This window comes from Synchiropus splendidus, chromosome 14 (genome assembly GCF_027744825.2).
Source record: "Synchiropus splendidus isolate RoL2022-P1 chromosome 14, RoL_Sspl_1.0, whole genome shotgun sequence".
In the NCBI taxonomy this organism is placed as follows: Eukaryota; Metazoa; Chordata; class Actinopteri; order Syngnathiformes; family Callionymidae; genus Synchiropus; species Synchiropus splendidus.
In genome coordinates, this window is record NC_071347.1 from 7,881,908 (window position 1) to 7,905,894 (window position 23,987).

Sequence of the window (23,987 nt, forward strand, 5' to 3'; positions counted from 1 at the left end):
TAAATATAAGCCTTAAATCTAAATCTTAAATCTAAATTTAAATCTAAACCTTGAATCTAAATCATAAATCTAAATTTAAACCTGAAATTTAAATCTAAACCTTAAATCTGCATCTTAAATCTAAATCTAAACCTTAAATCTTAATCTTAAATCTAAATGTTAAATCTAAATCTTAAATCTAAATCTAAATCTTAAATCTAAATCTAAATCTTAAATCTAAATCTAAATCTAAATCTAAACCTTAAATCTAAATCATAGATCTAAATCTAAACCTGAAATTTAAATCTAAACCTTAAATCTGCATCTTAAATCTAAATATAAACCTTAAATCTAAATCATAAATCTAAACCTTAAATCTGCATCTTAAATCTAAATATAAACCTTAAATCTAAATCATAAATCTAAATCTAAACCTGAAATTTAAATCTAAACCTTAAATCTAAATCATAAATCTAAATCTAAACCTTAAAACTAAATCCAAACCTTAAATATAAATTTAAATGTAAATTTAAATCTTAAATCTAAACCTTAAATCTAAATCATAAATCTAAACCTGAAATCTAAACCTGAAATGTAAATCATAAATCTAAATCTAAACCTTAAATCTAAATCTAAGCCTTAAATCTGCATCTTAAATCTAAATCTAAACCTTAAATCTAAATCTAAATGAAAATCTTAAATCTAATCTAAAACTAAACCTTAAATCTGCATATTAAATCTGCATCTTAAGTCTAAATCTATTTCTATTTCTATTTCTAAATCTCAGTTTCTAGGATTTAGACACTCCTTTCTTCCAAGTGGAGATTTAGACGCCCCCTTCTGCTCGTCTGCTCCTCTGACTGCCCATCAGGCTCGCAACTGAGAGTCTGATTTTGGAACTGGAGCTAATAGCGCTATTGTGGAAGGTGTGCGAGCTGCTTCCCTGTGATGCTGACTGCGGAGGAATGAAGCCGGCACCTTGTAGTGCAGCAGATTACATTTAGATATAGCATTTGTTTTTAACACTAACAGAGATGAAACAATGGGACGTAACATGAAAGTGTAGCGTCTCAAATGTAACAAATATTTGCTAAATCTGTGAAAATATTGCCAAAGATTTCTGCTGAATCAGGGGAAAAAACACGTACATCTTCATTTTTACATTCAGTGCCCCATACACAAGTGCAGAAGTCTTTTGGTGATCAATATATCGATCAAAATCGAGATCTACATTTAGATGTAGAATAAACGTGTATTGTCTGAAAGAGACCAAGATACCAAGACCACACTTTGGCAACATGGACCTTGCTTGAGAAAAAAGCCATGGTCTTTTGGGGTCAAGAAATGTATTTTATTTTTAGGACACTGAAAATGACACAAGGTCAACACCAAGACTTTCTGCTTTCCTGTGATACAATATCTTCTTCTGGGCTCACCTGGGAGATCAAGCGGTGCACAACAGTCCTAAATGGCCTCTTCACCACACAGTACTATTCTTCGTCAGTTCATGCAGACATGACACCAAGGGCTGGGCTTTTATTGAGTCCTGCCGAGGCTGTGTTGCAAGCCAGTCTGGCTCTCTGGCAAAGCTCAGCCTGCAGGGCACCAGAGCAGCCGATGGAAAGCAGGCTGCTTGGCCGTGGTGTGGATGGTCTCTGTAGGCCAGTAAGTTGTGTGGGAATGTGGTGAGATGAGACCTGGCCTCCCCTCTGCTCCACTGTCATTAAACTCAGTGAACTCCCTTTAAAATACAGTGGTCTTAAGACTGGAGAGCAGCTGTAAAATCTTATTGGCATCGTGTGTAAGACAAGGGTCATGGGTTCACATCTCATTGCAAGATTTTTATATGTTTAATTGCGTCTTAATTGCTTTCTCTTGCCACTCAAGGTGAGTTTATAGCCTTTTTTAGGAATGAATCTTTGTGAAGCTTTAGGGCATCAGTCTCGACCACAATCCGTTCCAGACGGCAGTTCGAGAAGCGATTTGTTCGAAATCTGAATCGATTTTTCCCATTACAATTAATAGAAAAGAAATAATGCGTTCCAAACCTTAAAATAGGCTTTTGATGGAGTGACTGTAGAGTGTCTGCTGCAGGTGCGCTGTTCGTCTATGTGTGTGGCCGCTGCATGTGGGAGGGGTTGGCGAGTGAGTGACGTCTCTCCAGAAGTGAAGAGGTGCCCGGTGCGTGTCCAGCTCTGAATGTGCGCTTCTGTGCAGTTTGGCTGTGACAAAGTCATAAACCAAGTCACGCTCTGTTCGAGACTCGCCTCATCCCTGTCCCAACTCCAGCCCACAACAGGACACCAAACCCTGGAGTGAGCGCTCCAGCCTCGGAGGTGTCAAGTGAGCACCTCCAAGTGAACTCCGATTTGTTCGAAGTCCGGGATGTTCGAAAACCGAGGTACCACTGTATATTCCAAGATAGCAATGTGGTTTTTTTTTTTCTTTTTTTTTTTGCAGGACTTGCAAATGACCTGGTGCTAGCTGAGCGTACGATGGTCACCCTTGTTGAGCTGCTCTCCAGACAAAGGTCTGCATCAATAAAAAGGCTCTGTCATCTGAATGATTGTGGATCTGTCTTAGATTGCCACCATTCTTACTTTTGCTGCGGTCGTCACCAATGAAATGGGTGAAGAGAGTTTTTTCAGACCTTGCTGAATATTAGTGATGGGTACATGAGGTATCATGAAACAGTATTGCAGTTGATGATACGTTGTCATAGCTTTCAGAGGCCACTAGGTGGAGGTCTTGGTTTAGAAACGATGGGAGGTTTTATTCAACATTTTACAGTAGACAGTGCCACCTGGTGGCTTCTGAGAATCAGTATACTGTTTCATAAAACCTCATCGATCCATCCCTACCGAATATATTTGGTGTCCATATTTTTGTGCATGTACAGTATTGTCTTATGATTCAAAAGAGGTCAGATGTGGACGGATTTTGGCATCAGATTTGGTAAGAACATAGCTGACATTGAGGGGTGGCGGGTGACCTCACTCTTAGATTGTTTATGTGTGGTGGTTTCTTTTGTTTGCAGGATTCTATGGTACGGTAAATAAAAATCCTCAAAATTGTGCCAAACTCAGTAGCGCACCCTTTATCATTCATTATGCTGTCCACCGTAACTTCTTGCAACTTTCAAAGATATGTTTTTTTTTACCTTTTTAATCCACCAATTGGACATACTTTCCTCCTAAAATACATTACACCCTTCGTTTTTGGTCTTCTGCTTTGACTATTAAGAATTTTCCATGACGGCTCTGATCCTTCCCTCGATGCCACACTGGTGACTCATCAATCTGTGGACGTCAACGTGAGCAAAGTCCCATCCTCCCACTCTGACTCTGACTTACTTCATTCTTCTCAGTTGTGGGAAAGCTGGTGAATATCCCCCTGAAGTCTCAGCAGTGTCCTCTCAGTGTGGGTGGCTCCAGCATCCCATCATCCACGGCTGTCAGACTCAGCAGAAGACCTCATTGTCAGGCTTCTGTGATGCCCCCCCCCCCCCCCCCCCCCCCGCCCCTATTTCTTTTGTCTGTGCTGCAAATCGTCTTCTGATCACGACTTGCAAAAGCCCCTTGATGTCAGTTGAAGCTGCTCTCCTCCGCCACTAACTGCACTGTGGTCAGGCGAAACGTTCTCAGCCTCACATACGAGAGTGATCCAGGGATTCAATTGTCAGGTTTTTGGCTGCAGAGATAACTCGGGATGGCACTGCTGAGGCACATCAAGGCAGGACAGACAGCTGGCACTCATGAGGACCAGAGCAAATGTTTGAAGACACCAGGAGGAAAATCACAAGCGAGTGAATGATGTAGTCCAGAACATCATGGTTCCATTACTGTCAATTTCTTTTCTTTCTCCCGAGGATTCAGTTAGTCATCTTGCTGTACTGGAGGAGTCGGTGATGAGAAAAGTGAACAGTCTACCGTAAATATGCAGTAATGAGCTTGTTATTGTTGCCTTTTAGAGAAATTTGAGCCAAAGACGAGTCGCTTGTTGAAATCATTAAATGCATTGCTGACCTCTAGTGGCTGAACATTGCTATCCTTTCAATAGTATCGCATTTGTTGGGAGCATTTTGTAAAGTTTTTTTAATAATATAATATAATATAATATAATATAATATAATATAATATAATATAATATAATATAATATAATATAATATAATATAATATAATATAATATAATATAATATAAAAACTGTATTCTTCGTAAAACTTCAGCTTTGGCCACAAATTTCCATTTTGGTACATTCCTAGTTATCGCCATCTTTAACATAGATAGATAGACAGATAAATACTTTATTAATCTCAAAGAGAAATTCCCATTTCCAGCAGCGTGACAGGTGGAAACATAAGAGCAAGTAAAAAAAAAAAAGCAATAGTACAAATAAAGATAAGAAAAAAGTAAAATAAACAACAACCGTCCAGCATGTGAATGTGTGTGTCGCGAAATATAATATATACACTATATATATCTCAATATATGATATATACACAGATTTTTATAGACTTATATTTTCGTATTATCATCCATTTTTCCTACTTAAAACTGTTCTGTTCACCAAGCACACCCTGTCCTGCTTATGTCTTTGCAAGTTTATGGTATTTTGCGTCATGGCCACTCCAGTCGTCCTTGTGCCAAGTCTAATTTTTTTGAAAAAGTCACCAAAATTTGACTTTAACATTTTAATCAGTTTCACTTGTCTTAATGTTCACATGGTCCAAGGATGGCAGACATGTTGTTTTTAAGTCATTTTGTTCACTTTTGATAAAATGTCATTTTGGGCATTTTTCGTCAAATAAAGGTGAGCTGGAGCTCACTATCATTTCCATAATTTAACTAATCCATGCAGCCTGTTACTCGCTCAGCAGGTTTGTGTCGGGTCTGATCCGGCATGTGAAGGTGGAGGCTTTGACGTAACATTGTATAGGACTCCTGCAGAAGTCAACATAGTGAGGGCACTTTTGTTCTGGTTGTGAAGAAAGCTTGTCGCAGTTGATGTCGGTAATACGAAGGTTAGGTATAGGTTATATGATCATCCGGCTTTTGCTTTGACTATCTATGACATGAATTTCCACTGGCAGAATTCTGACTGTTTCCATGTGATTGGACTCTGTGTCATTCTTGGGAAAACACTCCTTTGACGGCAGAAGCCTTTTTGGGTGGTTTAGCTAACTAAATGAATGTTTTAACATGCTTCACAGTCTCATGAACATGGAACAGAAGAATCCAAAGATCCAAAGTGCAAACGTTTCCAAATGTGTTTTACAGCGATTTGCGACTGAGCAGAAGATAGATGCAACACATTGTGGGCGACAGACGTGAGAACCAGTAAGATGGGAGGTTAACTTGAAGAACAATTGAGAACAAACACCCCGGTTAAACATCTCTTCTGTGAGGGTTGTGAAAGGATTGTATTGTACTTGTAGCATATTGTACTTGTATTGTATTGTACTCAAAACATCCATGGATCTCAGTTGACTTCTATCTCATAATTTAATAAATTGAACTCGCATGGAGTGAATTCACAACTGAAGTGATCCATCCATTTTCAAGGAACTATTTCTTAACGCACTTCTTCAATCATCCCCAAACAGATACCGAATCAAACAGTGACATTTATGTTAACATAGCGCTAGCAAATATCACCACTAGGAGTCGGTTCTGTTTGACAAAATGTTCAATTACGATACTTTGTAATAAAATAACAATACGAACACATTCATTACAACGGTGTGTTGTTTGTAACGCGCTAAGTGTTGCTTTCCCGGATCCGCCATGTTGGATGTTTTGAGATGTGACGTGTCAACAACGAGCGTTTCGATTGGTCAACTGTGCTCTTCTCATAACAAAACTGTCAAAGTTGACTTTAACCGCGAGTTGCTTATTAAACCTGACAGGTCAAGTGCTATCTAATTCAGAGGGAGGTTTTGGAGTTATGTTTATGAATCTGTCTGTGGGATCTTCGTCTGCGCATGTGGGGCTCATTCGAATAGCGTCTCAAAAAATACGCCGTAGAAATAAGCGGCGAATAGACTACACGATTTGTGAAGCCCAAAAATACAACTCAAAATGAGTGGATATCAAAACACTAGTGAAAACCATGGGCTATTTGTGGATCACCCTCTGAGTGTTTACAAATATTTATGAGACAAATGTAAGCCCTTAGCCCAGCTTCGGCGTCCTTAATCCTGAATAGCTGCAATAAATACATTACCATGCTTCAGAAAACCAATAAAATATTGCTTATTTTTGAAATACTTTTCACCTTACCACAATTATATGGCACAACACACAAGGGCAAAAGTGTGCATCTAAAATGGTACACAATCAGAAGGTTGTGGGTCTTCACCAACTCTCTTAAACATTTGCTCCACAAAATATGAATGATGACTCACTGGTCAGAAATGTGACGCCGACTAATATTGCTCGATATCATGGAAGCCAAGACCCACAGATGGCTGAGATATATGTGGCAACACTGTGTCAGTTTTCCATGTCTGACTGCCTTTTTCTGTGATGAACTGCAGTGTGATGTCGGGCTGAGTCACAAGGACATTAAAGGACAAACAATGACAATGGGACTTGTTGCGCAGGTGCTTTCTCCTTGCAGACCAGTAATAACATTCTGAAATCATGTAGTAGGATCTTGCGTAACATTCTTATCCTCTCCACCACAGATTGCTCTAATCGCAAGACAATGAGGATGTGGGAAGCAACTCTCTCATTTGCTTGAGAGTCTGCATGAAAACGAGTCAGTCGAGATGATTGGGAGTGTTCAGATTCAATAATTACATCTAAACTTCTTCCCACAAAACATTGCAGATCTAGCATTCAGAGCTTGTTTTGGACAGCTACGGTGGAGAGAGGAAATTTGGAAACACCTGATGCGGTCTTCCCTGCAACCGCAGTTGAGAAAATAGAAGGGTCAACCACAACAAAATTCTTGTTTCCACTTTTTATTCAGGTTTTTTTTGTATTGGTAAAACAGTTTATCACAAATTCATGTCTGCAAGCATTTGCTGGAATGTAAACGCATAGGTGGCTGCATGGGATACTCGGAAGAGACAGGACATTTAGGAGAGATGTAAGGCAATTGAAGCAAAACGCAATGTTAAAGAAGGATAAACAAAACAAAAACACCATCTCACTGGCTCTGCAAATGCACCTTCTTCAAAGCCCCTGTCAACATGACACTCAGTTTCAACAAACTGATTGTGGTTGATGCATTTATCATGGGCATCGCTGGTTGACAGTTTGCAAAGCAAGTAAAGCATTTCACCATTGTCCTGTTGCATCGTACATGACAAAAACACCACAATCAAGTCAAGTTAAAAATCCTGGTTTGTTTTTAAGGCACTTGGCCAAACAATAACAGGGAAAAGATTCTTCTGCATCTGAAAAAAAAAAAAAGCTGGACCAGAAGGCACGTTTTTGACTTTGGATCTGTCCCCTAGGCTACACGTGTTCAGGCAACAAATCATCTCTGTGAAGGTCCTCACAAACACAGAATATGGGATCAAATCATCAGTTAAAAATAGATATGTAGTTATATATATGACTTCACTTGAGCGACTAATGCATATAAGCAAATGAGCCTGTATGGATCTCAGTAAGTGGATGCTTCTTCAGAACGGTGAACCCCCATCATTCCTAAACACCTTAGGTCTTTGTATGATTGAAAAACGTTTTTTGCTTGTGCAGTTTTCAAGAAACATCCACAAAAAAATGGGCAAAACTATTTGGTTGCTGTGCACAAGTTGTGTTGTAACTGGACTCACAAATTCTAGTAATTTTATGTAGATGATTTTGAACGACTTATAAAATGTCTACTCAATTTGTTTAAACTTGGAGCTGGTAGACCAAAATGCATCTGTTCCGTTTGTAATGTCCTCCATTGACCAGTCCCTCTACCTCCATTTTTAGCTCTTGGCAAGTTCTTTGGATAACCAGTCCAGCCCTTCGTACAGCCCGGTGCCTTGGGTGGCAACGGTGGACTGCATGTGCCACTGTAGGTTTGGAGAAGAAAGAGCAAAACGTTCACGAGGCTGGTAAGTATCGTCGCAGCACATGACTTTTCAAATGGCTTACGTGTTTGCGGTGTTGGTGGAGTTTCAGTTTTTCTGTGAGCTCGCTGACACTCATGGCATTCGGGAGATCCTGCTTGTTGGCAAACACCAGCAAAACGGCATCCTTCAACTCGTCCTCCGACAACTGGAAATCAAGAGCATTTGAGGGGAACTTGTCTGTCAGTCTTTACTATAAACACCACAAGGAGGGGGGCAATTGATAGGTGTGTCTGGAGATCAGTGTGTCGTCCTGTTCCACACAAGTTCATGTCATCACATACCATTTTTGCGAGCTCATCGGCCGATTCTTGCACTCGCTCTCTGTCATTACTGTCCACAACGAAGATGAGACCCTAAAGGAAGAGGAACGTGTGAGAGGTTGGCTGAAAACAGAGGTAAATACATGGTGTTTATTCAGCTCAATACACATTGGTACCTGCGTGTTCTGGAAATAATGTCTCCAGAGAGGCCTGATCTTGTCCTGGCCACCAACGTCCCACACTGTGAAACTGATATTCTTGTACTCAACTGTTTCCACATTGAAACCTTTTGAGAGACAAATGATTAAAACGTGTCCAACAGGACTCACAACAAAGCGCGACTCTTACCAATAGTTGGGATGGTTGTTACAATTTCTCCAAGCTTCAATTTATACAAGATGGTCGTTTTACCGGCAGCGTCAAGTCCAACTGTTGATAGACAGAAATAGAGAGAACTGAGTCAACAACAAAGAACCACATGAAATCATCAGCTTGACACCATGATATCCTTAACTTCCTCACAACACACAAGCCCACACACTATCTTCGACTCAACAGCTGGTTAAAATTACGCTGTAAAAATACTGTACTACTAAAACAGATTAGCTGAATACATATTTATTATTTAACTCCCTTTTTCCGCATGAAAGAAGTTATCCAATTCTGCACGAAGCTAACAGCTAACGCTGCTAACACACCGAACATGAACTTACCCATTAAAATCCTCACTTGTTTCTTTCCGAACAGAGAATTGAAAATCGACGAGATGGTGAGACCCATTTTGGCCGAGTATGTGCTCGACGTTGAAGGGAAAACTTCGCTTAACAACGAAGAACACCGAGTAAAGCGACGCTCCTCCGCGAATCCGGTAAGTCTGATTTCTTCACTATCGTGACGTGAGTGCCACGTCCGGGCCAACGTGGAATCCTTGACGTCATCAGTTTGAATCATCTTTATTGATCGAATCGTCTGAACAAAGCGTTTTAAACGGCACCAACAGAACTTTTTTTGCTAATAACAAAAAAACCTTAAGAAATTAGAAATAACAATAAAATAAACACAAATGCAAAAAATATATAATTATAAAAGTATAAAAGTCAACATTATTATTCCGATTGTTAAAGTATTAACATGGGTTCTGTTGGTATAAATATAGTGTAAGTACCAGACAATGGAATAGCCAATAACTAGCCAAGTTTTTAGTTAACTTGTTGTTAAAAAAAACTATAGAAGTTTGTCCACTAGTTGTCGCTCTAAAACAAATAGGGGTTAAAGCGTTAAAGGGTGTGTCCACTGCGTTTGAGCACCGAGCACCATTCTACGGTGCCCTGGAAGTGACATGAGTGTGTTTATTTATTTTTGGATGTGACATACGTTCACTTTCGGTGGTGCAAATTACTTGTAAGTGAAAGCCAAGGAAATAGTTAGAATGCTCGACATGACCACTAGATGACGCTATGAAACACATTTAGTTTTGTGAAGAAATCGCGATTTTATTGTCAATACTGACCTGTTCCGATGCTGTTTTCCCCAGCCATTTTTGCAGAAAAATAGTATTCATGAATTGTGCAGTGGGTTCCCAAATACCTGATCACCCGAGGTAAGAAAAACAAAGCATGAAGTGCTTGAAAATGACACTGAGATCACAGATGTCTGCCCAACATTTCTTTCTTTTTGTCCTACATTTATTTAATTCGTATGATTCAACACCCTTTTTAGCATTTCAAATATCACTGGTGTTATACCAAGTCAAATTCAAACACTCTCAGTGGGACAGCAGGTGGCAGTAGCGTACCAGAACTCTTTTCAACGCTGGGAACTGAAGAAAGTCAGTCGCAGCAGACGAATTCCTTTATGCGACCCTGGTGACACATAAGGAATTTGACAGTATTTTTTTTTTTTTTTTTTTAAAGATTTTTAATTTTAAAGAAAGTATTTTTTTTAACTTATCTGTTCTAATCTGTTTTAGGCCCCCGTTTTATCTGTCTGTCTCCTTCCCTGTAACTTATTTCAAAATCTAAAAAATAAATAAAAGAATAGAATTTAACAGCATTTATTGTCCCTCGAACTAAAGAGCATGTGATATTCATTCACTTTGAAAATCTTTAAATGAAGTGGAACAAATTAGAATCAAACAACATATTTGAAACATACACGTAAAACACAATTGCTATGACTATACTTTGACCTATTTCCCCTTTGTTTTTATAACACTCACGCTTTATAACAGTCACAAAAAGTGAGTTAAATTTAAGACTTTTTCGTCTGTCCTTTTGACTCAACAGCCCCCCACAATGGTCACACTATGTATGACTCAATATAAAAGTACCCAATAAAGTAAAGTGTAAATGTTTGATAAGTTTTATTGAGTTAGTTTTGTTTTGGATCATTTTAGATGACAATACAGTGTTTATTTAATGTAGGCTTGACTTAGATAGCCACTGTATGTACTTTGTCAGTCAGTTATAGCGGCAGATCCCACTAGAAACACCACAGATTATGTTTTTCTACGATTATTTTCAATTAAAATTGATGTAGTCTACAGAACAATAATATGTAACATCCAGTAACATGGTCAAAGGGAGAGAATTTGACATATTGATTATCCATTTTCATAACAAAAACTCCCACTGATCTATTGTGGAGGTTCACACCGCCCTAACACCACGCCCACACCTGCTGCTGAAGTGAGAAAACACATGTGACTTATCTCCTCAAAGGTGTGCACATTTAAGCAAGCGTGCTTCGGCGAAAGCATTCATTGTGCCGGTGCCCAGGAATGTACCTCCGCTGTTTGTTCACCTGTGGACTGTACTGCACATTTTATCATGGACCTGAACGGAACCTTGAGTGAAAGTCAGGTACGTTCAATAAACCTGCCCGACACTTAGTGTGTTACTCATGTGTCTGACTTTTTTTGTTTTGTTTTTCAGATTGATGTGCTCTTTGCTGTGTATTTGTCCTGCCTGACACCGAGGTGACTGTTGCTTTTGTCCTTCTCTCAGTTACATCCCACTGAATGCCATGAGACAGTGTTATAGAAAAAACGGTATCTTCCACATTCCCACCTTGGTCAAATTCTGTTTTATGATGTGTATAAACTCATTGTCACGGGTCATGATGTTGACAGTAGTGGTGCATTTAAATGAGCTGGCGCCCCTCATTTGGCCCTCAGCCTCTAGTTTGATGCTTGTGTTGTGATTGTGTTTATGAATGCTGGAAGGTTTGCCATGTGTTGGTGTCACAGTATTCATGCTGCCATGTGTTGCTACCATTGGAGCGTCCTGACTCCCCTGTTCTCTTGCAGTGTTCTGGGAAGTTTCTCCGTCCTGGTGGTATCCATTGTGAGATGGAAGCATCTGAAGGAACAGGTTCATACACTCTTTTAACTCACACGTGCGCCTGTGTTTGTACCAACCCCATTGTCATGAGCGTCATTACAGGATGTATGCTGACATACTTTCTTTTTAAATGAGAATGTCATGAAGTTGGCCTTGAGATTGAATACGCGCATTTTGGCGCAGAGAGACTTGAATGTAATGCTGTGAGAGTTCAAAATGCCCTACTTTTGCTGGTATTCCCATAACAAGGTCAGTTATTTTATTATTTTTTATAGCAGCAATTTTGATTGAAATGGAACCCAACCCGAACTTAAGTTTACTGATGCATTCAAAGCGGAACAGATCATTTATTTTTTGCTCCTCTGCCTTGCACTTTTTGTATTTTCCGATGAAGATATGGATGTGGATCTTCTCCTCACATATGTGCAGGTTCTCCTCTTGGTCCAACTGGCGCTCGCAGATCTCATCGCGGCTCTCATCCTGGTCTTCTCCACCAGCTTGAACAAGAGGGACAATGCTGACAATGTGATCCTCTGTCAGTACAGTCTGCCTCTGTCACTGGTGAGATGTCGGCCAACCGTTTTGCTTCATCAATAATCATATGCATTTAGAGTGAGAAAGTTGTGTCAGTGCTGTCAGTGATATTGAGTGAGCGATGTCCTGGTGTAAATCTCAGCAGAGCAGGATCTGTGTGAGAGTGGACCACAATGGACATATTGACTTAAAATAAAGAAGGAATGTTGGGGTTTACCTAACAAAAGCAACAATTCTTTATCTCACTTTAGTTCAGGGTGGAATGGTTTAACTAGATATCGGAAAATGTTTTTTTTACTGAAAAAAAAGCTAGAAGAAAAAACAAATAAATAAATTAAATATAACAAATAATAAAATGACTGATGTGAAACACAGAAAACAACAGTAAAGTAGTAATTATACATTTTATTTAACTACAGCTTACTTAATTTATCATAGTATATTTCAATTAATTTGTTTGTCATTATTATAGACAAAAATGAAATGTAATGCCTCTAAAATGTGTTTGATGTGATGATTAGTAGATGTCAAAGAGAAATCACATCTATCCCAAAATGATCTCATTTTTATTTGACATACGAATGTTTTTCTTGATGAATCTGAGTTAGAAAAAGTGACATTCTTTATGAAACATGCAAATATTTGAAGAAAATATTTATGACTCTAAACATGACAGATTTATGTGTCACTGGTTTAATACTCTTGTCACTTAGTCTATTTCTCTTTGTTTGTCTCCAGACATTTTATTTCATTTCGTTCCTACTCGTCATTGTTTACGCCTGGAAGTCAAAGACGGCCATTCACGGATGGAGAGCAGCGCCAGCGGAGGAACCTCCAGCACAAGTGAGCGTCGAAAACACACCCTTTGATCATCAACTGAGTCAGAACTGTGAATTCACCACTCACCTCTTGTTGGTTCAGAGTCACTGTCAGAGAACGTTCGTGGCCCTCCCTGTGTATTTACTGGTGTGGTGAGTTTCTTTCATGCGTCGCTGGACATCTGACATGTTGACAGACATTAATCTCATCTCTCCTGTTCCTAGGTTGCTTCCAATTGTGATGTATGTGGCGTACGTGCACAGTGATTTCATGAGTGCGACTCCTTTGCTCCCTGCTAATAAAGTACAAGAAGACAGGATCATAGAGAAATACTGCAGCAGGTACTGAGGAAATGAATGTAAAATAGTAACGTGCCACATTTTGATCACTATCTTTTCTCTACAGCTGCATAATGTTCCTGCATGTCGGACACGACCCCTGTCCCGGAGCTGTGAGTGTTTCTTCACTCCTATATTAGCTCTGTGTATTACATTGTGTTTTTTTTTCTTTTGGCTCTTCCAGGAGAAGCGCCACGACACTTTCATCCGACTGTTTCTGGTCATTGTTGTCATCCCTGTGATCCTATCCTGCTCTGTAAGTCCAACCTCCAATTCACATCACACAAATTATTATAATGAATTTTACATTGTTGAGTTGTTGAGGCCCTTTTGGGCTGCATTTTACAATGTTTTCTACTGAAACCAGAAACAAATCTGCAATAGCATACAACAGCTTTGTGGATCGCTACAGTCTCATCGGCACAAACAACATCTATTTTCTATTGTTCATCCAATTCACATCTGTCTGCATCAACTCTGCTGTTTTTCTTTGAATCCTAGAATCTTTGTGGGTCACAATATTGACCGGCTCTGGTGTTTTTGGTGCGCTTTAAATTCATTTTGAGTCCAGTAAACATGGAGGTTAGATTTGGCCCTTGAGTTTGACACATGGACTGTCCAGCTGAGCGACTGTCGACTCATGACATCAGACTTCATTCCACATGGAAACATGCTCCCCCTATTGTGGATTCTTTAAAAACTTTTGTATTTTTCTTGGAAGGTCATCTATTACAAAGTTGGCAAATGGTACCAAACTCAGGAGCGGCAGTGTCTGTTCCCAGTGGAGGGAGACGGACGGTCAAGGAAGAGGTTCAAAAGCATGTTCTCCATTGCGAGAAATATGGTGATGGTCATCCTGTTCTGCTGGACTCCAGGTAACGCTCCAAGCACACAGAGCCACCCTGATCCTCGAGTTATCTCTCAAGCGTTCCGTAAACCCTTTCAGCTCTCCTCCTGATTCTGTTGTCCTTCCTGGTGAGGGGCTCTTACTTGGGACAGAGTCACCTTTTTCCTGTTTTTGTACTTCAGGTGAGTGTCACAAGCTCAGGTTTAAAGCGTAAATGTCGTCACGTGACTTGATCTTCTCTCCATGTCAGGCGGCCACCGTGTCCCTGCAGGGCTTCCTCAACAGCATGGTCTACGCCTGGAGGCGTCCCAACTTCACCAGTGCCGTTCTGGGAGAGACCACGCCGCTGCTGCCTCAACACCGCCTCCCGTTTTTTGATGAATCACTCAGAGTTTCATTCTGATTGAATCACTTAAAAACCCTTTTTGCACCTGCTCCTGAAGATTTCAAAAAGAGAGTCTTTCCTCAGTGAACTCAAACGGCCATCTCCTGCTGGTTTTTCACGTGTGAGAGCTTGTAACTATAGGAGTGCTGAGCTGTTGCACACGCTGAATGGACTCTTCTGCCGTGTCTGCTCACGTTTTTCGGCCGTAAAACTGATCTGTTATGTAACCAACTTGAGACGTGGGGCATATTTTCATGGACTGTTCACAACTATTTTTTTTACATGCTCACAAAAACTGCAGAGATTGCTGCTGTTACTGCTGAGAGGAGCTCTGTGAATGTTTGACCAGCGGTCAGCCGACCGTGGATGATGTAAGTGTTCACTTGCCGTGCTCACTTCTGCACACCCTTTTATGTGTGAGCCACGCCTGCTGACAGCTGAGGATTGGCTGTGAGAACGGAAACTGAAATTGAAGTTTGCGCTCCTCGTATCTGCCATCACTACATTCCTGAATGTCTTTCTGGCGCTGCACTTAACTCTCATAGTGAAGCTGTCATGAAGCAACAAGCGGGGGACACCCTGGAAAGCTCACAACGCAAACTTGTGTTTACTGTCGATTTGTATTTGTGTTCACCCGTGTGTTTCCTCAGTGGGAGGACAGAAGCAACAGGAGGTTTCACCAATACAGAGAGCACCATCACCTTCAACACTTGATTCAATGTTGCACAGTTTTATGTTGCGCTGTTTGTCATTTTGTTGTGAAAATAAATAAAAATGTACCTCAACAAAATGCCTTCCATTGTCTCAGTAGTCGCCTATGATCTCTAAAGCAACGTTTTTCAGAGACTGAGACTCGTCCCTCACACACGCAGCGAAGACCTGATGCGCCTCTAATTTCACCACACACTTTCACGACAGATCGATGGAGGAAGTGATCATTGCACCCGCAAAGCCAAAGACTGTCAGCGCCGCAGAGCTAACAGAGCTAACGGCTAACGTGACGTCTCACTTCAAAACTTTTGATACTCATGGACTGTCAAAGTTTGCTTTGTGGTTTAAAAGTTGGCGAAAAACTCAACACACAACAAAATAAATGTGCTCCAAAATGTGATGTGCGAAAGAATCATTGTTTTTATGTAGCAAGTTCAGTTTTGGTTAGTTAGTTTCAGTTTTAAATGAGTTTTATTATTTTTTAGAAAGATATCAACTTCAGTTTTCTAACATAGTCTTGTATGCACACTGCGGTGCCGCCCTTTCGAGAGTCAGCTGATCCCTATTTTAGAAGAATTACTCTTTACAAGCGTGTCTGGTTTATGAATTTACATCAACCCAATCTAAAAGTTCTACTTACACAGTAACCTTAATCACACCACCACACCTTCTGGATCTTATCTAGATTTGGTGAGATTATAGCGGCAACTGTGTGTACGTCAATTGTCCTGTCTGAGTCACAGCCGCATCACTGGCCCACTTTCATGGAACTGGCACAGGCATGGCCCACTCCTTTATTAGCTTCATCCAAACACACATCTACCAAAGAACTGTCAATGCGTGTAAATTGTTGTAGATCCGGTTGTAGCTGCTATGTATATTTGATAATCTTAGGTCATTTTTATTTCATTTGCTTGCTAGTTTACTTTTTAATTATCATTCATGGAGGAGTCTCCATTATATCTGAAGTGTGCGGAAAGATGAGCTGGAGAGGTGGAGGTATGAGCTGTAGAGAAGAGGAATGAAGCTCAGTTGAGCTTTGTAGACCAGAGGGTCGCAGGAGGACCGGTGAAGCTGAGTTGAGGAAGTGGAAACAGACAACCTCGGAGACCACTGGCAGAGGTGTTCTGTTGCAGAAGAGTAGCAGCTAAGAAATAGGACAGTAGTTGCACCTGCAATGATGTGTGGTTTAGAGTCAGTAGCACTGTCACAAAGACATGAAGCAGAGGTAGTGTGACAGAGTTGAAGGTTAGGAGACAGATTATGGGAGCCAGATTCAGGTGGTTTGGACACGTGGAGAGGAGAGACACGTAACCTGTTTGACAAAGAATGTTAGAAATGTAAGTGCCAGTCAAGAGAAGGAGAGGAAGCTCACCAACAAGATTAGTCAGGTAGGTTATGGTGGAAGACACAGACCTGCTGTGGTAGCCCTGACTGTAAATGTCCTACTTGACAAGAGATTTTTAGAAGGTGAAAATAAGTGAACACCAACTGGTAACATCACTCATGTCAGAGAGACATGACCAAATGGTGCTGCAGTTAAGAGGCATTATAGCGCACATTCAAAGATTCATAAAAATATCTCAACATGAATTTAGAATTTAATTTGTTTTTTTTACATTTGAAGGTTCTTTGGCTCAGTCTCCAAAAATGTTTTCTGAAAATCCACTGGTGCTTGAAATAGAAATTGAAAGACGAGGGACATGCCAGGTACTTTTGATGACATCACTTGATTATACAACACGCTCATGTGATGGTGACAACGTGTCTGACACCTGAATGTGAGAGGTAAACAAACTTTTACAGCCTGAGATTCATAAATGAAGTAAGAAAGAAGTGGGTCAAGGACAATTCATTTATTCTTGTCTCGTGCAAAGACACGACATATCAAAACATTTCGCCCCTCCATGCTCTTTTTAACATTAATAGGTTTTGTAGCAGTCTGTATTTTGTACTTTTTCAGAAGTCCATTGACAGTGATCTCTGCTGTGCAATTTCATAATGCCCTCTCCTGCCGCCTCCTCGGCGCACATGCATGTCATACTTCCTGTATTCCTCCTCCTCTTCCTCCTCCTCCTCCATCACTCTGTCCTGACACCTCACAGATCTGCTGGTGACGCTCTGGTGCGCTCGGCCCGTCTTCATGCTCGGCCAGCTCTTCTTCCTCTGGCTGTTGCTGAGGTCAGGAAAAGGGGGAAAGGCTCCCTGGATGTCTCCTCTCAGCGGAGGGAGATCCACGGACCCTCTGCCCAGGCCGTGAGCACCCAGGCTGGCCTTGATGGAGTTGATGGAGGCCTGAGAGCCGCAGTGGTGCTCATGAATGCAGCGAGATCCAGACGAGGATCTCCGCAGAGCCTGGAGTGACTGCAGCTCCTCTGATAAATCGCCCATGTCGCGAGACATCTCCTATAAAGACCGTTCGACATGCAGAAATGACTTAATAGGCTGTACTGAGTTAGACTTGAATACCTTGTCCCGGAGAGTCAGGAGTTCATAATGTGGAGGGTCAAACACCTCCTGGAGATCACCCTGGTGAAGCAGCTTGCTCTTGCGCACCAGCACCTTCAGGGGTGGAACATGAAAGACAGGTTACACACGCGGTCAGGTGAACACTCCCTGGCTTCCTCTGCTACCTTTTTACGCGGCTGCTTCAGCTGCACCAGGACAGAGACGATGAGCAGCAGCAGCACAACTCCAGTCGACACGCAGATGACTGTCCCATGGGTTTTTGTCATTTGGTGGAACAGACCTTTGCTCTTCTTCTCTGGATGATGACAAGTATTCATGAGAAGAAAAAAGCTCTAATCTAGTCATTTGCATTGTGCGACCGGGTCCCCATGAGCACCTCAGAGTTTTCATGTCATGTATGACAGAATGTTCAGAGACCCAGACCGCACTACCTTTGCAGTTGCTCTCGTCCCAGGGGAAGACGCAGTTTTGGATGCCGTTGCACACCAGCGAGGTGTTGATGCACATGTTGCTGTGGCAGAAGAACGCACTGCTCACACAGGGAGCTGCAACACAAGAAGGAAGTTGGGAAATGAGCTGCTCAAAGTTCCACGATAATAAAAAAACAGCATTCAAAACTAGAGTAAAGAGTCACCCGAAAACTACACATCACATGAATCACAACTTCAATACTGTCCCACAGTAAATGGATGTAAAACTTTTCGCATTTTCTTCAGGTCTGTTAATATGCTTTATGCTTTACTCCTTATACAGCTAGATTAATGTGCAATCTATAATCTTCTTTCTTTTAAGACCTTTTCTGGAATTACTTTTAGAAGGAAGCTAGCAAAAAACTAGCTGTTTTAAAGGTCAGATATGAAAAAAATATACTCCTTGTGGTCCAGACTGCATTTAAAACAGCAGACTGGGCAACAATCTATGAGGAACCTATGGAGGTTTTCCACAGCAGCCATACACAAAATCTGGAACATTTTTTTCCCCACAGATCATACTTCGTTTGCACCAACACACTTCCATAAAATGTATCTTAATAGTCCAGATTTAGAGTAAAACAGGAAACTGTCCAGGAGATTGTTGGTAGATGTTTTCCAATGACACGCCCTTTAAATTATACTTGTGCGCAGTCTACGTGACTGCACACAGATGATCTCTGGTGGTGAATGAGAAAAGTGTCCTTTTTTTTCTTCGTTTTAAAATATATGTATATGTGTATGTATATGTAAGAATATCTGTATATATATATATAAACATATTCAGCGGCCACCAGGTGGCACTCCCTGCACGTTTGCATTGCAACTATTTTGAATGACATTTCACATCATTTTCAACACGGGAGCGCCATCTAGCGGCTGCAGCGTGACTTACGGTCTGCAAAAGATGTGAAGAGCATCCGAAAGCGGCTGAGACGACTGGTCTCGTCTGCCCACATCCGCACCACTCCGATGCCCGTGTCCAGCATGATGTCGTTGGCGACAGTGCTGCAGAATTTGGCCTTTAAAAAGAAGGAACAGTTGGTGTGTTTGTCCTCACAAATTTCAGTCTTTGGGTGTCAGTCTGGCATTGCCAAGCTACCTTCAGGTGCTCGATGGCATTACTCCCGTCGTAAACAGCGACAAAGTTCTTCTTGCACTCGTTGGAGTTTTCCATCTGGTACTCTAAGAACCGCAGGTAAATCTAAAACAACAGAGTTGCTGCGTTCAAAAAGGAAATGTGGGATTAAACTGGGGAAAATCTAACAGATTGGGGGATTACTAAAACCTTGAGGGTCAGTGGATCACATGTGGAGGGCAGATAGTAAACAATGTACTTAAAGGGTTGAACCTTCTTCTTTTGGTGGAGACAAAAAAGGTCTAAAGGAGGTGTGAAGAGTTATATGCTTTATGTGGACACACAGGTGACTTTTTACCCTGTTGTTTTTTGGCGCACGTATGGTCCAGATGCAGTCGACTGGCTGGTCGGCTTTGACTTTGTACTCCTCGTCGACTTGGCTAGACCGGATCAGACCATCGGCTCCAGTCAACTCAAACTGACAATCTGCAGTAAGAAGATTATGTTGCTTTATGTTATAATCTTAGGACACACAGTCGACAGGGATTTTTATCTCATGAGCAGAGACTTTAACCTGGTATGGGGTTGAGCAGACCTCCCACATGGAGATGGAACTCAGGATCTGTGGAGGCGTTCAAGGGGTTTAAAACCCATCGACATCATGGCAGGTTTATCGTCCTCTCACCTGCAGTGAAGCTGTACTGAACCTGGAAGCCGGTTCCCTCCAGCTCTTCATCACTGAAGAAGCGGATCCACATGAAGCGACCACTGGAGAGGACCAGGCCCGGGCTGGCAGAACCACAAAAGCGGTTGATGAGTGGTGAGAAGCTGAAGGGGCCATCCCGCACCTCGATGTGGTCGAACCGACACTCGAACGACGCCTCTATGTAGAAGACCTTGTCGAAGAGCAGCTCTATTCTCTGCCGAGGCTGAGCTGGAGGAAGAGAGGACAGGGCAACACAGTGGCGACTTAAAAAAAAAACATCTCCACAAATGTTGGTTGTGTTAGCAGCAGACAGGGGAATGGAGTTTTGATCTGTTGTGTCCGCTACCTTCCAGGACAAACAGGCATTCTCTGTTTGGCGGGTAGGTGAGTGGATAGTTTGGGGAGCTGAAGGTGCCTCCGTCTGTGTTTCGCTCCCAGTTTCCACAATACCGCGATTGCTGGGGCCGCTGAGATGGCTGGACGCCTTTAGATCCCACACTTGCATCTAGATGTAGAGTTGAAAAAAAAAACGTCATGTCAAAGTGGATAGAAATGTTTGACATCACAGTCCGACCTGCAGGTTTCTTGGCCTCAGCAAGTCCCCCCTCGACCATCAAGAGAAGAATCCAGACTGTAGAGCGGGTGAGAGGAAGGAGAGACAGAGCTTAGCAGGTTGTACGTGTTCCATCTCTGTATATGTATCAGATCAGTGTTTGTTGAAAAGCTTGACAGCAATGGAAAAAAAAGGTCAGACTCTGTCCACCGTTTCTGCTTTGAGGGTTAAACTATGGCTGCGAGGTGGTTCTTGTCGGGGGTGGTGAGTGAAGAAGGAAGGAAGTCCAACGTGGCGTTGTTGTTCGTGCCAAAATCCAACCTAAATAGCACAATTAGCCTGGAGGTAGCAGTCTGCTGAAATGAGTTTGGACAGGTCACTGACGTGTCGCCGCAGCCTGCTGCGCTGCCAAAGTCTGACATTATACAAGTGGACGTTTATGTAGCTGCTCCTGTAGGAGTGCGCCTTGTGCTGCGGTTCATGTTTTCTAGTCTGTTCTTTGTGGAGAACTTTGAATAAATCATAAAAAATATATGTGAGGCATCTAGTCTCCATTACTAGGTTAGACATGTTGGCCTTACACGAGTAAGTGTGTGTGTGGCATGTGCACAGCAGGTGTGTGAATTTGTACTCCAGAATATATATGTGTCAGTTACTACCTACAGATTTCAGATTTTCAGATCATTTTGAGGTCATTGCGATCAGTGGTATTTCAAAGTAACACAGACACAGATAAAATAATTGTAGAATAATAAAATGAAGTAAAGCTCAGTACAGTACTTTTAATTGTGCAGCTGTTTCTGCTTAAATAACTTAAAACTACTACTACTAAAATGATTATAAAAATGTGACAAAAAAGTAAGAGGAAACTAAGCTTGTAAATGGTACTAGTTTAGTTTCCTCAAAATCTAAACCTGGGCCATAGGGCCATCATCAGGCATAGTTCTCTTGAAAACAATGTAAATAATATACACACTGACATCTCATTCATGTCCATATTTTTTTCTCTTTTCCCTGTTTAAATTCGAAACAGCTTTTCTGGAGTGTTTGTCCGTGGTCACACTTATAGTGGGCTGACCAACGGGGTCCACTGCAGCAACCGTCTGGACTCTACCTCATCGCAAGTCGCTCCGGATAAGAGGGTCAGAAACACGTTACGTAAGACTGACCCAAGTAACTCGAGGTCTTAATGTGAGTCATTGACTTTTTTACCCGGCAACACAAAAACAGATTGGAATACAAAGCGGCGACAACAATGTTATTACATCAATTACACTAAGTCCAGTCGAAGAATGTGACAGAGGCTCTGCATAATTTTGAGTTAATGATCAGTCCTCATTATTTCAATGTGACAGTATTGATCGTTATTAAATCACTTCATAGCCTTTTTTTTATCTTTCCCTTCATCATTTTTGCCAGACTTCCGTGTTCTGTTTATATTGTTTTATATTATTTTATTCAGTTTTGAGTATTATTTTGAAATACCAATTTATTGTGAATGAATGGTCACCAATGTTTTTTATTTATCGTTTATTTATTATTATTTATTCACGCATAGTTCGCCAGCATCATGCTTATACATATTTTGTGCCACTCTATATCAAAGTTTGGTGCTCGCCGATGATGCCAAAAGCAACTCTGAACAACTGACAAAACACATTCCATCGTAGCAGTCGTTGCAGTACTCATCTCAAGTACACTAAACTATGAGTAATAAAACTGCTGTACCAGACAGTATTTTGACTCCTACATGAATAATCTCATAAGGCAACAGACAGGAATACGATGCCATTTGTGAATGAATGTTTTACATTTGTTTTTCTATTTAAATGCAATAGAATTATTAAAATATAACAAACACATGTATTGAATCAAATATTATGGCCAACAGCTATTATAATAATTATGGCAATACTTTATGTTATTATGATGATCACAGTTATTTATTGAATTTGTCAGTCACATGTTCACTTAAAACCTTAAACGTTGACATCTATGATTTTATTGTTTTGGACTCTTGCTATACATCTCGATTGATTTTCTGAACCATTCATTTTTTGGTCTGTATCATTTTTACAGCTTTATTCAGGGTGTGTAAATATCAAGTAAAGACACTTACCAACAAGCATCCTCTCTGCTCCCCTCGATGTACAACTTAATCAACAATGCAGCATCTCACATGCTCTTAGATCCAAATCAATGTCGAGGATTAGATGTTAGAAATCAAGGATTTACAAAAGGCAACTTTCACCTTTCCATCCTAATCCCGGCGGTCAAGATGAGAGAGAGGCTCGTGAACTTCTTACTCATCCTCTTGTGTGGTGGAGCACCACGGTGGGATGCGATCAAGAGGGAGTCGCGGGCTCAAGTAAGCAGATGAGCAGTGGTGCTGGTTCAAGATCAGCGCGGCAGAGAGGAGGAGCACACTGCGCGTGTGCAGCTGCCGCCGAGGCTGAGCGGGGAAGCGATGACAGTGAGACCTTAGTGGAGTTGATCGCAGAATCTTTTATTTAAAAAATGCATTTTAACTCTGAGTGACTTTTTCAGTCAGCATGTAACAATTTCATATAACCAATAAAAAAATCCAGTCTCCCTTCTGTGGCTGTCTTGAGCGATCTCTTGGATGTTTGGCCACTTCCTGATCTAAATGCTACTGAGCAAAGGAAAGATCTGATCTTTCTCCGTCTGATGGCATCCAGCACGGGTCTGTGCTCGGTCCTGTGATAGTTTTATTGTGTACAAACAGGCTTGGATTCTTCATTCATTCATTCATTAATACGTTTTACTTTCGAAGGCAATGGTTCATCATATGCCTCCAGTGTCAGGCAACATGGCAGAACAAATCTCAGACATTCTGATGGACATCTCCCAGTGGATGCTTGCACTTTATCTCAAACTCACTCGACAAAACTGAGTTGCTGTCTCTGTTAATAGACTACAGTTTTACCCACAATAATGCTTCTGTGTCACAAGCTGCATGATATTTGATGACCGATCGCCCACGACTTTACAACATCTAGATCCTGCAGGTTCACATCAGGAGAACCTGAAAGCATCATCAACTCAAGGCCAAGCTCCTGTCATCCCTGGCTGTTCCAGCAGACCTCTGCAGCTGGTCTTCAAAGTCCTAGGGTAAGCACTACCTCTTGGCTCTCTTCACAGGCTTCTGATGGCTGCCACACTTCGGCTCAAGCCTACTGGGCCTCCAGTGGATTAGGACTCATAACCATCAACTCACCCAATCGGATGGCTGCTCCCTCACTGAGAGTGCGATTTCTTAGCCCAAAAATGGCAGCCCATCCAAATCCGAACTGCTCTGCCTCATTGTTTAGCTTCCTTGGTTACATTTGGTTTGATTCCTGGTGTTCACGGTTTGATCATTGGTGCACTTTCGTAAGGTAAGGAAGAAGGCATCTGCTAT

General features: G+C 41.4%; 3 protein-coding genes across 6 annotated transcripts; 1 reads left to right on the forward strand and 2 right to left on the reverse strand.

Annotated features, from left to right (window-relative positions):
• Positions 1 to 6,929: 6,929 nt before the first annotated feature.
• LOC128770704 (ADP-ribosylation factor 4-like) lies at positions 6,930 to 9,222 on the reverse strand. Its single transcript, XM_053885506.1, has 6 exons — positions 9,029 to 9,222; positions 8,664 to 8,744; positions 8,492 to 8,601; positions 8,337 to 8,408; positions 8,078 to 8,200; positions 6,930 to 7,995 (listed from the first exon to the last, which is right to left on the reverse strand). Exons 1-6 carry the CDS (start codon positions 9,093 to 9,095, stop codon positions 7,909 to 7,911), a joined length of 540 nt encoding a protein of 179 aa, XP_053741481.1. The 5' UTR covers positions 9,096 to 9,222; the 3' UTR covers positions 6,930 to 7,908.
• Positions 9,223 to 11,080: 1,858 nt separating this feature from the next.
• Positions 11,081 to 15,281, forward strand: si:dkey-30c15.2 (uncharacterized protein LOC558938 homolog). Its single transcript, XM_053885505.1, has 12 exons — positions 11,081 to 11,176; positions 11,249 to 11,292; positions 11,623 to 11,686; positions 12,086 to 12,217; positions 12,929 to 13,033; positions 13,112 to 13,161; positions 13,234 to 13,350; positions 13,415 to 13,460; positions 13,532 to 13,603; positions 14,069 to 14,222; positions 14,294 to 14,376; positions 14,445 to 15,281. Exons 1-12 carry the CDS (start codon positions 11,144 to 11,146, stop codon positions 14,595 to 14,597), a joined length of 1,053 nt encoding a protein of 350 aa, XP_053741480.1. The 5' UTR covers positions 11,081 to 11,143; the 3' UTR covers positions 14,598 to 15,281.
• Positions 15,282 to 16,916: 1,635 nt separating this feature from the next.
• neto2b (neuropilin (NRP) and tolloid (TLL)-like 2b) lies at positions 16,917 to 22,919 on the reverse strand. 4 transcript variants are annotated; one of them, XM_053885504.1, is made up of 12 exons: positions 22,818 to 22,909; positions 20,588 to 20,644; positions 20,360 to 20,518; positions 19,993 to 20,241; positions 19,882 to 19,929; positions 19,666 to 19,793; positions 19,332 to 19,433; positions 19,125 to 19,251; positions 18,191 to 18,304; positions 17,924 to 18,054; positions 17,760 to 17,852; positions 16,922 to 17,696 (listed from the first exon to the last, which is right to left on the reverse strand). In XM_053885504.1, the coding sequence occupies exons 2-12, from the start codon at positions 20,625 to 20,627 to the stop codon at positions 17,250 to 17,252; spliced, it is 1,638 nt and encodes a 545-aa protein (XP_053741479.1). In that variant the 5' UTR covers positions 20,628 to 20,644; positions 22,818 to 22,909; the 3' UTR covers positions 16,922 to 17,249. The 4 variants fall into 4 exon arrangements, with proteins under 4 accessions (XP_053741477.1, XP_053741476.1, XP_053741479.1 ...); XM_053885503.1 differs by having other exon boundaries at positions 16,926 to 17,696; positions 22,686 to 22,919; XM_053885502.1 differs by having other exon boundaries at positions 16,917 to 17,696; positions 19,993 to 20,518; positions 22,818 to 22,865.
• Between the last annotated feature and the right edge of the window lie 1,068 nt (positions 22,920 to 23,987).

Bases quoted from the DNA above. Each gene is read 5' to 3' on its own strand.
- si:dkey-30c15.2 (XM_053885505.1), top strand. From the start codon at position 11,144: ATGGACCTGAACGGAACCTTGAGTGAAAGTCAG. The intron at 11,687-12,085 runs GTTCATACACTC...ACATATGTGCAG, and splicing joins GGAAGCATCTGAAGGAACAG to GTTCTCCTCTTGGTCCAACT. The intron at 14,223-14,293 runs GTAACGCTCCAA...AAACCCTTTCAG, and splicing joins CCTGTTCTGCTGGACTCCAG to CTCTCCTCCTGATTCTGTTG.
- LOC128770704 (XM_053885506.1), bottom strand. From the start codon at position 9,095: ATGGGTCTCACCATCTCGTCGATTTTCAATTCTCTGTTCGGAAAGAAA. The intron at 8,409-8,491 runs GTACCAATGTGT...CTCTTCCTTTAG, and splicing joins ATTATTTCCAGAACACGCAG to GGTCTCATCTTCGTTGTGGA. The intron at 7,996-8,077 runs GTAAGCCATTTG...CCAAACCTACAG, and splicing joins TCCACCAACACCGCAAACAC to TGGCACATGCAGTCCACCGT.
- neto2b (XM_053885502.1), bottom strand. From the start codon at position 20,518: ATGCAAGTGTGGGATCTAAAGGCGTCCAGCCATCTCAGCGGCCCCAGC. The intron at 19,930-19,992 runs GTGAGAGGACGA...ACGCCTCCACAG, and splicing joins TCAGTACAGCTTCACTGCAG to ATCCTGAGTTCCATCTCCAT. The intron at 19,794-19,881 runs GTTAAAGTCTCT...TTCTTACTGCAG, and splicing joins TCTGCTCAACCCCATACCAG to ATTGTCAGTTTGAGTTGACT.